Source organism: Taudactylus pleione, unplaced genomic scaffold (genome assembly GCF_031769625.1).
Source record: "Taudactylus pleione unplaced genomic scaffold, aTauple2 ptg000070l, whole genome shotgun sequence".
Taxonomy (NCBI): Eukaryota; Metazoa; Chordata; class Amphibia; order Anura; family Myobatrachidae; genus Taudactylus; species Taudactylus pleione.
In genome coordinates, this window is record NW_028284472.1 from 17,709,290 (window position 1) to 17,721,749 (window position 12,460).

At 45.0% G+C, this 12,460-nt stretch overlaps 1 protein-coding gene across 7 annotated transcripts in view; it reads right to left on the reverse strand.

The window, feature by feature from the left end:
* EVA1A (eva-1 homolog A, regulator of programmed cell death) overlaps window positions 1-12,460 on the reverse strand; it is a 477,272-nt gene that overhangs the window by 84,147 nt on the left and 380,665 nt on the right. The window contains exon 1 of one of the 7 annotated variants that reach the window (XM_088467279.1): window positions 11,283-11,370. The exons of the other annotated variants lie outside the window; for them this stretch is intronic. Within the exon in view, the coding sequence (XP_088323405.1) occupies window position 11,283 (1 nt within the window). The 5' untranslated portion in view covers window positions 11,284-11,370. Of the gene's footprint in view, window positions 1-11,282; window positions 11,371-12,460 lie in introns of those variants that run through there. 7 annotated transcript variants of the gene reach the window in all.

Genomic DNA, 12,460 nt, shown 5'->3' on the forward strand with positions numbered 1-12,460 from the left:
AGCATGGAGTCTGGCAATAATATACTGCAAATTTATGTGTGTGCAGCAAATAAAACAAAGGGGATTTTGTCATGATTTGATCTAATGTTAGGGACCTGCAGAAAAATGGGGTCCCTTGATGCTGGGCTGCAGGCTAAAATGCTTTTGCTGCAGTATATTATTGTTAGCGCCGATAGCAAACGTTTTTCTGTTTTGTATACATTTATGGCATTAATATTGCCATGCTGCTGGTACCATGTATGATATGGGTAAAACCGAGCATGGGCATATTTCTTTTCTGTTTTTTTTCAAAATTTTGCCTTGTGCTATCATTGCAGCTTTCAATTAAGGCCATACTTGCCAACATTCAGCTCCCTCCTTCCGGGAGGGGGCTGAATGTCAGCTTACAGCGGGGGGCGTGGCCGCACAGTAATGTTGTTGCGGGGGCGTGACCAGTGCGGGCCGGGGGCGTGGCCGCGAGATCACGTCATCGCGGCTCCGCCCCCTCTTCACAATGCCGGAGTCAACGGCATTATAAAGCGGGGGGCGGGGCTACGATGACGCGATTCAGTGCGAATCGCGTCACCGGGCCCCCCCGCTGCGGGGGTCGTGCTAGTAACTGTGCGAGGGGGTAGGGAGGGATGGTGTCTTGCGGGAGGCTTGCCTGCCTTCCCGGGGGGCCGGGAGCGACACCCGATAATCGGGAGGCTCTCGGCCAAATCGGGAGGGTAGGCAAGCCTGATTAAGGCTATACAAAGCCTAGTTGGGTGTGGTTAACAGCCAGCCCCTGTATAGATGTGTCCCTCTGTATCTAGGAGGTGAGTGCATTTAACTGCAATGTAATGATGTGCTGGGCATATATGCTAGTGTTAGAGACCTGCAGAAAAATGGGGTCCCTTGATGCTGGGCTGCAGGCTTAAATGTTTTGATCAATTCATGACAAAATCCCTTTGTTTTATTTGCTGCACACACAGAAATTTGCAGTATATTATTGTAGCGCCGATAGCAAAAGTTTTTAGGTCTGGGGAAGGGCATGGTGAAGGTGGGCGGGTAGGGGGCATGGTGACACGACTGCATCATCATAGCCCCGCCTCTGCTGTACAATGCCACAATTACTGGCATTGTGATACAGGGATGGAGCCACAAGCGTGGGTGTAAGTGTATCTGGGTGAAAGCACACGTGACAAAGTGGCACATGCATGACTGGGGTGCATGTAGAGATGCGTCTGACTCAGCATACCGCCGTGAATATACTACTTTTATGCAGTCTGTATTGTCTGATATTTTCGAGACTGGACATGCGTCTGGACCACAGTTAAGCAGATTGGCAGGTTGTGGCCATTTGGGGGTAGGAAGCTGACACGTTTCAGAAACTGGAGGTTTGTCGCCTCCATTTCTGGGGCGTGACAAAGCGAGCGACTGCACCATTGGATGCAGCTTCACTGGCCACTGCAGCTGGATATTCTGAGCAGATGTCTGATGTCCGGCCGATAGTGATTGATGCTGCGTCTTACATTTTAGACGCAGGCAGCAGATCTCATAAACCGGCAATGTGGGCGTCTTTTTACAAATGCCGCATTATCATAACTTCTCAGATCCGCTGTGGTCGAAGCCGCAGCACTGATCAATCCTGCGTCCAGCTCTGTACCTGTCCCACTGTGTGTAGGACATATGCTATATGGTCACAAGGGGAATTGCAGCCTATTTGTCAAGACTTCAATATCGCTGGTATCTCAGTACTTGATCTCTTCCAGGTACAAGCCAGTTATCAACCAGCTGGAAGATCAGCAGGAGGCAGTCGCAGGTGCCAGGACTGGAATAGAAAACGTGTAATAAAAGGGAGAGATGTCCTATTCATTTGATTACTTTACCTCAGATGACCAGCAAACACAATGATAGCCAACTGTACGCGGAGAAAATCACATTCTGTATACACGGCCGTGACAATTAAGATAGGTACAAATAACTTTTAAATGTGTCTTACAATTGTCTGCAACCTAAATTGTAAAAAGAATGTAAAAAATTTTTAAAAAGATAATTAAAACAAATAATGAATATATTATCAATGTGCACAACCTCAATGTTAAAATAAATATATATAAAAAATAATAATAATAATTAATATATTACCAGTGTGTTCACCTGTATAGTAAAAAAAATAATTAAAACAAATAATGAATATATTACCAATGGGCACAACCTCAATGGTAAAATAAATATATTAAAAAATAATAATAATAATTCTTAATATATTACCAGTGTCTTTAACCCGTAAAGTAAAAGAGATAATTAAAACAAAAAATTAACATATTACTAATGTGCACAACCTAAATAGTCAAATAAATATTTTAAAAGATGATAATTAAATTAAATAATATATTACCAATGTGTACACCCTGAACAATAAAACATTTAAAAAAGATAATTAAAAAAATAATACACTACCAATGTGTACACCCTGAACAATAAAATAAACATAATAAAAAAAAAAATAATACACTACCAATGTGTACAACCTTAATAGTAAAATGAAAAAAGATAATTCAAATTATTATAATTAATGTGTTCATCCTGAATTGTAGGAAAAAAAGTTTCTAAAAATACAAATCAGTTGTTGCAATGAACATCAGGATCAGATAGCAGCACATCTAAGAAGGGGAGCGCTCAATACCTAATAATACAAATTGCTGACTTTCAACTTGCTGATCTTAGAGGTAGGGGACATCGGCAAGGTTGTTGCAGAGGGCCTAATTTAGAGGTGGACGCAATTCAGATTGTACACATTGAAATATATTACTTTTTTTTAATAATATTTTTAATGGAGCTGAATAATACACATGATGTAACTTAACTATTTACAGCAGGTTGCCATAGTAGAGAAGAGTTTCCTACATACAGTATCTGAGAATGCAGTGAATCAGCAATGGGCTGTCAGATTTGCTCTGTAGAAATGCACTTTATGGATTGATTGGATACACATAAGACCAGGTCAGTGATCTCATAGCAGCTCAACAAACTGAAATTTCAAGGTTATTTATTTATTTACCTGCATAAGAATCAATTAGGCAACGGTTCTAAAGTTACAGCAAGTGTCTCCACCTGTCATAATGTAGTAAGGAGGAAGCTCTCTATTAAAAATTGTTGGTTACTTTTATGTTTCATGTAGTATTTTTTTTCTGTTAATTTTGGGGTTTGGTAGCCACTTACATAGTTGCACAATTAAATCCTGTTTTACAGTTCACTTTACACAAACAGTCAGTACATGGTGACATTGTTCAAAAGATCAAAGAGAAAAACATTTAAGCAGAATGGAAAAGGCATATTTACAGACCATGACTTACTTGGTTTATAATTACTTGTTACCCGCAGTAATAATTATAGACTTCTAAAAGGTACATTGTGGTTGTCCTAATTACTCCAGTGAACTGCTCATTGTGATTTATAATAATCACCCATGGTATGGAACATTCACAGTTAAATACTGAGGTCAGTCTTTAAGTAGCATGCAAGCCCTAGGCTCATCATCAGGTACCAGTTCCATCCATGCCCAATTCCCAAACATCTCTGCCCATGTTCCCCAGCATGTCCCTGCAACCAGCTATCACACAGACGTTACTGTCCAGAAGACAATCAGAAATAATAATATGTGCTTCAATACTGTATAAAACGTCACCTTGTACTTAGCTACAAATTACGGTGTATTACATCATCTTGTGGAGTCGTGTAACTCATACTTACCAACTTTTTGCAAGTTCTCTTCGGAAGATCCCAGTGAGAAGTCCTCGAGGGTGGGTAAGGGGGATCGTGGAGAATCATCACAGCCCTGTCCTCCCCCACTGCAAAATGCAGTGATTTTTGTCATAAAGCAGGGAATAGGGCTATAATTACACCCGACCACTTTACTGAGGAAGTAGGCGGGGTTTGGAGAACTCATCAAGATTAGGGAGTCTCCTGGATGATCTGGGAGAATAGGCAACTACATTGTGACCACCATTCTATAAAGGGTTCTTTCAAGCCCTGTATGGTCATACAAGTATACAAAGGGTTGGGAGAGTTATAAGGAGCATAAACATTCTCTATAGATTAACAACCATCAATGTTTTGTCATCAATTGGGGAGATCTGATAGTTCTCCACCATCAATGGCAGAGAAGACTGTGGTAGTTTTTTATTTCCTTTACGGCACAGGGGCCGCCCCTGCTATGATTGGCTCACCGGTTAGCCTCAACCTATTCAAGTCATGGGCCCTTCCCTAATTGGCCAAGTACCCACAGTAGGAATGCCCATCAATGGGTGAAACCATTTATGGTTTCATGCCAACGATGCAAAGCACCAATGGCACCATCGCTGGTGACCCTTGCAAGGACCATCCCTATACTTGCTCTTAATAATGGGTGGAGCATGCAAATCAATCCTTGCTAGCTTCTACTGACCAACCAAGTGCTCAAAAATTACTACTATTGTGCTTCACTCAATAATGCTCCATTACCTGAAGCATCTTCCTTTACCAAGATGGCCGCCAATACTTAGTCTGCGCATATGCGGTGCCATCTTATCTCTGTGTTTGAGCACCACAGTGGTATACGGCTGTTTACCACTTAGTTCTGTGAGGGATCCTGCAATATCCTGTTGCCAGTGTCTACATACATGACCGGCTGGTCCACTATATGCTCTGCTCCATCTCTGCTATCTAGCTGTGTATCTATGAGTACACCCTGGGCTGCCAACAGCTCTGCCAGGCCCAGGTAAAGGAAGGAGGCGTGGCCAGCTGGGGAGGTGTGGCCAGATCCCCTCCTTACAAAAACAAAAATCAACAGGGGGGCACCGGTCTCTGTGGATGGGTGCGCAATTGTTCCCCCCCACCCCGCATATAACACAGGGAGAGAGAGAACTGCGTGACAGCAGCATGTGTACTGGGGTGGGGAGAGAGGTTAGGTAGGGTGTAGGGTAACAGGGTAGGCGGCAGCACCTAGGCTCCTGCCGGGCCCCTCGTATAGGCCCGCCTCCCTCTCGGCGCCCCTGAGTACACCTCTACTGTATCTGTGCACTACAAATAAACCAGAGCTCCTGGTCAAGTCTATCCAGCTAGTGTGCTCCAATAGTTCTTTTTGCTGGTGTCCACTATTCATCACTTGTGTACATCCACGGAATAGTACACACATATTAACAGAGATCATTGGTTTACTAGAATAGATATAGCCAGTGATGCAGCACAATGTATATAATGATGCAGAACATATTGATAAAGTTTTGGTGGAATAGAAGACAATCCGAACGCATAAAGACCTCATACTAAAAGTGATTACTAGTACATTTAACCATCCCAAGTGCAAGAGCCTTAAATCCACCCATTGTTCCGGGATAATAAAAATATAACCTATCACCAAGACTTAAGTGAATGACTCTTTAAATTGTGTACTTCTGTCATACCTGTGACAGCCTGAGAGCAGTTTCGGCTTTGGACAATATACAAGTCATATACCATCTGCACCACGTTTTCCTTATGTCTATGCTAAGGCACTTCAGTATACACAAAACCATCTTCCTAAATTTATATTAGACCATTCCTGCAAATGAAATACAAAGCCATAGGGCAAGGCAACTCAACATACGCCCGCCCCCCCCCCAGCTTTTGTGAAACTACTCATCCCAGCAGGCGCTGGCACAGTTTTAGCGTGCCCTACTAGCAAAACTGTGGCAGGGTATGCTGGGAAGCCTGGGATGTGTAGTTCCACAACAACTGGAGAGCCACATGCTGAATAACCCTGGCATAGGGTATTACACCACTAAAGTAAATTCCCTGTGTAGACTTACACTCTATTAATACATATATTCTAGCATGCAAAAGTACATTTTATAATATAAGCAACTCAGGGCCTGATTCAGAGCCGCACGCTATTTCGCTCGCTCGGTCAGAAAAAGGGGCCGGCTATTTAAATTGAGCGCTCGCTCTTTTAGGTCTGTTGACGCCTCTATGTATGAGCGAGCGAACGAAACATGCGCTCGCTATTTTGTAAAGACACCCCCTGGCCGCTCGCATCCTACGCGTCATCTCCGCTATTTATTTGAGTAATCGAGTACATCGAAAGGCATCTGAACTGCTCGCAGTGCTTGTGGTAGGTTTATCCTACCGCAATCATGCGAACAGTTCAGGCTACGAGACAACCAAGTGACGTGGTTGATGACGCTGCTTTGTTAATAATGCACACCCTTAAAACGGCCGTTTTGACCATTTGGCACGCCTGCGTTCGGATCTCCACTCCCCGTTTTCAAGCACCTTCCCCTGTTACCACCCACAAACGCCTCATCCTGTCACTCAAATTAGCAGGCACTCGCTATTTGGCGAGCGCTCAATTTCCGATCGCACTGACTGGTTGGCGCATGCGCATTACGACCCATATGCATGCGCAGTTGTGCGAACATCGCTCGGAGCGAACGAGCGGCCGTTAATGAGCGGCTCTGAATCAGGCCCTCAATCTCACAGCACTCCTGCTAACCATGTTAACCATCGGCGGGTTAACCAATGTTGGTGCAATTGTTACGTAGCATCGATGGCATGGTTTAAACCATTGATGGACATCGCTACTCTGTGACACGACAGGCCAATCAGGGAAGGGGACAGGACTGAGTGGTAAGATGGAGACAGGCTAAGCTCTGTGCGCAATCAATGGCAGAGAACCATCGGATCACCGCCATCAATAGCAAAACCATCAGCTATCAATGCTAACTATCGATGGTCTTTGCCCATCCCTACTGTATGATGGATGGGCAGCCAAAACCTTCAGCATCATCACCACCTTGGCCAACAGAGGTATAAGCAACTCTCTCTGTTACAAGAGATACCTTAATTCATTTATTGTGTAACAGTTAAGAAAATGTACATTTAAAAAAAAAATAATGATATCTATTATGTGCAGCGTAATAGAGAAATCAGTTGCTTTCCTCAATTTGTTTAAAATAGAGCTATGCAGCCTGTGCCTCTCCAGCTGCTGTCAAACTACAAGTCCCAGCATGCCCTACCTGCCTCTTTAGGGTGCTCTCTTTCAAGCAAACAATGAGGAAACGATCACAGGAAAAGCAAAGCTATACCAGTGACTTGCAATGTGTCAGATATGTTTGCAGTGAGAACCATTATGCTTCCTGCTTCTGCATGTGCCGTCACGCGCCACTGACAAGTCTGTAAATGAAAGGAAATTCTTACGTTAAAGTTTCAACTTAAACTCCTGCTCCCACAGTGCAGGGAGTAATGGAAGCCCGTATTTATATCTGTACAGTACATTTGCAAGACTGTGGGATTAGGGGTCCTGTCTACTTCTAGTAAATAATTTATGGCCATGACTGTAAATACAATGGATACAGGATCGGTGGACATAGATTTCCTGGCCTCGTAAGTGACCAGGCACTAGCCAGGTTGAGGTAAGCTTCAGTTTACGCAGCCTGGCCAAAGGGGCAACCATCGCGGCGATCTGAGGCAGCACTCAGGTCTCTCAGATGCAGCAGATCACCGGTATACACCGGCAGATGCACCGATATATCTGCAGGGACCCGGCGGTGAGTGACAGTTCCACTAGGCCAGCAAATTTAAATGCCCGCCCGGCCGGAACGTCAGACCAAACGGGTGGACTATTGGAAAGTGTATATGCACTTACCAATCGTCAGATAGGTTGACCTAGTGTGTACCCAGCATTAGTAGCTATTTGCATTACGGGCTACTGGAGGGCAGAATTATCTCATATGTATATGATACTTTGGGGCCCATTTATCAAAGTGTATTTGAGGTATAATCTCGAAAACACTCATTTTCGGGGGTTTAACTCAAATACTATGGGGTAAATTTACTAAGATGGGAGTTCTATTAAGAAGGGATGTTGCCCATAGCAACCAATCAGATTCTACTTTTCATTTATCTAGCACCTTCTAGAAGATAATACCTGGAATCTGATTGGTTGCTATGGGCAACATCACTTCTTAATAGAACTCCTATCTTAGTAAATTTACCCCTACGTATCCCCCAAATGTATTATCTCCGATACCTGCTGTGATCCCTCCATTCCCGCTGGCAGCCACATCCCCCATAGGTTTCTATGGGGGATGCGATGCTGGCAAATTTACCAATATCCGGAATGCGATGCACTCCAGATATTGGCCCCTGCAGCTAACACGCCATCTGAAGGTGGCGTTAGCCCCTGTAGCCTATGGGCTACACAGCGCACTATTAGAATGTCGGCAAGTATGGGATGTGCATGTGCAGTTCACGTGACTACGCATGCGCACCACCCCCTGCACTGGCCGGCAGCTCTCCGGAGACATCGCAGGGACAGGCTCCTTTTCGGAAACCGTGTCCTTGCATGTCCCAGATGATACATCCGGCCGATAGGATCGCTTTTTGCAATGTGATCATGGGGGTTACTGGCATGATAAATGGGCCCCCGTGTGACATTATTTTATTGCGTACAAATAGGACAATGCAGCTTTACCATTTACAGCGCACGCTTTTGTTAGGCGTAAGATACAGTGGCGTATCTATGATGGGTGCAGGGTGTGCAGTGGGTCAAAAGGGGGGGCCACACTGCTAACCTTGCACCCATGTATTATACTACCTCTCCGGAGTCCGCATCTGCGCTGCACAAACAACCAAGAAAAAAAGCCGCAGTTGCCATTTCATCTGAGATTTGCGCCTGCGCGGTAGAAAAATCTTCGGGAACCTGGCACATCCGTCATAGACTCTAACACAGTGCCAGAGTCTACTCACCTCCACCGCCCACGAGAGAGGAGGTGTCCCACACGGAGACTGCACATGGCCCCCCTCCTCTACTAAGCCGCCCCAGGTAAAATACACACTTGCGTGCCTGATGGTGAGGACATTTGTTATTTATTATTTTAGCTATAATACTTTGCCTGCGCTCAAAGCGCAAATGCGTTTATCTCTAACAAGGCAGCCCTAAATTAGGGGTGGGCAATAAGCGACCCCCCCAGATGTTGTAAAACTACACATCCCAGCATAACCTGCCACAGTTTTGCTATTTGGCCATGCTAAAACTATTGCAAGGCATGGTGGGATTTGTAGTTCATCAACAGCTGGAGGGTCAGGTTATTGCCCACCCCGGCCCTAAATGTTCAATATGCAAGTGTTTGGATTCACATCACATGTATCTTGATTTCTTATCCGCTGGTGTCAAACTGTTGGTCAATAAATACCGGAACACAGACAGGAGACACATATCCTACAAGAGGAAGTTTCTCTTATCTGTGAATGAACTGACAAGTGGAGCACTGAGTGCCTCCAAGCCTGTGGCAGATAGTGTAAGAGCCTTATTATAGATGTGTCTGCACGGGAGAGGAGAGCCTGCCATGAATAGAGCAGGAGAGCCCAACTATTCATAGATGTAACATGATATGGAAAGGTGTGCTGAGCCTGGGAGGAAGGAAGCATGTGGGGCCTCCTGAACGGCAGATTGTGGCAATCAAAACTGCATGCAGCCTAATTTACAGCAGAAATCCCCCCAACTCTCCAACGCCAAGCAGTCCGCAATCCCAGATCTGCATTACATAAGATTGCTACAAGTGTGCCATGGGTTTGTAAACATTATGCTTGATCGCCCCCCTTCATCAGTATTTGCTGTAAACACCGCAAATGCCCGCGGAGGATGTAATCAAAAGATAAAAGCTGAAAACTTTTTCTTCTGAAAACAAAACAAAAAATAAATACAGTTATGGTTCTATAAAGCACACATGTACTGGCTGAGTCAGTGTCAAAATATAATATAGGGCGTCCCATTCAAATTTATGGGTCTAATTTATCGCTGGCTAGTGGACGGCGGTAATTATTATTCTGTATGGCAGCGATACATAATATAGTACTGCCGTTCAGGGCCATAATGAGGAGAGTGCGACCAGTGGTGCCGCCCAGGGCGCAAGGCTGAGGAGACAGCACGGTACCTGGCACCTCCGATGGCCTGGCACCTCCGATGGCACTCCTGGAGGTGCCAGGCCAGGGTGACTGTGCACTCTGCTACGTCACAACTGCCAATATATACGCTGTGGCGTAAGGAAGTGATCATTCACTTCCTTGTGTATCTAATGCTCCTGCGTGGCTAACATTGGCGCATGCGTATAGAGATGCGACCTGGTGAAGGACCCAACACAGTCTTTCCGATGGCGCTTGACTCAATGTATAACGGTAAGTAAAGGCATCCTGAGATGGCGTATATTTACGGAGTAAAGCTAGACAAAGAGAAGTCTGTCATTGTCCGCGCTGAGGGCCTGATTCAGAGCCGGTCGCTCTGACAGAGCAGAGCGCTCACTCTGAATCAGGGCCGGTCTTTTTTTTTTTTCTTTAGAACGGCCTCCTGGCAGCTCGCATAGCTGTGGGTGACCACCCACAGCTATAGCGAGTGGCCATGATGATGGTCGCGATGGTCAAGACCATCGCGACCATCGGGCTTACAACGAGACCCTTGTGGTAGGGTCTCGTGGCCGCAAGCCCCAGAGAGATTTCAGCTCTAACAGAGCCGGAATCTGTCCACTGACATCACTTGGGATGTCAGTGGGGCTGGCCCCAGACGGTAGGCGTTCTCATGGGAACGTCTCCGTTTAGGTAGCCACCCCCCCAACCCGCCCACCAAAGGTAGCATGCTGTCTCAACATTGACAGCACGCCCCCTTTGGTGCGAGACCCGCAGCGACGGATTGCCCGTCGCTATCCGGGTCTCGCACATGCGTACGACAGAGCCGGCTCCGCCGTGCACATGCGCTCTGGGCCACCATCGACCCGGTTGCAAGCGCACAGTGCTCGCGACCGGGTCTGAATCAGGCCCTGAGGCCGGAGATGAAATTAAGTGCTGCGATAGTCATTCCGGTTTCTACAGTTTGTGGCTCATTGCGGTATATGGTTGAAGGAACACCTTGAGACTGATTTTGGGGCCTGCCATTCAAAGTGACACTTATCATGGTTACGATAGCGATATCATTAACTTGAAGCCTTGAAGATGACCTGACAATGCTGTATTTGTTTGTTTTAAAGGATTGCTTTGTCACAAAATAGGTAGCCTATATTGTTCCCATCTAATCAGTCTATCTGTCCACATGTATTCAATAAGCACGCCATGTCCAATTACAGCAAAGAATTCCGCAGCACCATAAAAAATAAAAAATACACGTCAAGGCAGAAAGTACCCAGATTTTGGATGCAACCAGATATTTGCTATGGAGTCTAATGGTAAGCACGTTTCATAATAAGGTCATAAAAACAGCATAAACATCTCATATAAGTTAAGTAAAAAAAAATAGTAAAAACAACACTTACTAAAGGTACATTATGTACGAATGCAAAGGAATGAATCTGTAGACAGTCAGCATGCTGAACCGCCTGTAGTACTCCAGCTAGTTCCCTAACAGCTCCTGAAGGTTATTAAGTCTCAGCACACGTGGTAAAGAACAAAAAGTAATTCATATTCCTACGTGCACTGAAAGCCAGCCCATTAACACAAACAAATCAAAGACATGAGAGTACATTGCAGAGGCACAACCTTGTTGTGAGAGTAAGGAAACTAGTCGCTCTGATTCTTCTAGTAACGTACATTTAATGTAAAACAAGCTACGTTTAGAAGGGCTCACATCCAAGTTTGGGGGAAAAGTAAGAGACTTTTTTTTTCGACTTTACAGTGAAATTTAAAGCGGCAATTTTTTTAATGCGATGCATTCCGCCACTCGTTGCAAGCATAACGGCTCTCCTGGTAAGAGCTATTCTTTGCGATAGAAGGATTTCCGGGTTTAGGACGTGGAAGTCCTTGTGCGCATACGTCAAGTGACGCTGGGAGGGATCCGATTGGACATCTCTCGGGGAATTGCGAAAAGAAGCCTGTAGGTATTGCCATCTAAAGATACATTCCGGAGCTTGGTGCATAAGCGATAAGTGGCCAAACCTCCGAAAACGTCATTTTCGGAGGTTTGGCATCAAAATATGCATTGATGCATCCCGCTCAAAAGGCAAGTGAAATATATGTATTAAGCATTATAAATATAGCAGCCCACACGCTACATAGATTTCCATGGCAAGCTAAAGTGCACCCATCATCTATTCAAAGCGGAGGCAGCCATTTTGTGGGTTGAACCAACATTCAGGAGTATGCAAGCCAATCAATTCACTAATAACTGGTGACACCGATGACTTCATTCGTGCCTCATTCCTCAGTGATGTCACTTAACCAGACTCTGATACTTCACATTGCTTCAGCTTGCAAAATGGCTGGCAATGAGTTGGTGATGGGTAAACCATATAATGTGCAATCTTAGGTCACTCGCATGCGGGAGGACGCACGGCTGTGTAGTATGGTACATTTTTCCCAATAAGGCCCATTTACTTTGGCGCCATATAAATAAAAATGCCCTTCATGCCGGAATGAACATTAATGCATTGCAAAGATGGAAACCATACAAAACTGAAATGTTAGTAGATCTCTCCTGTCACATAATACTTCTGTT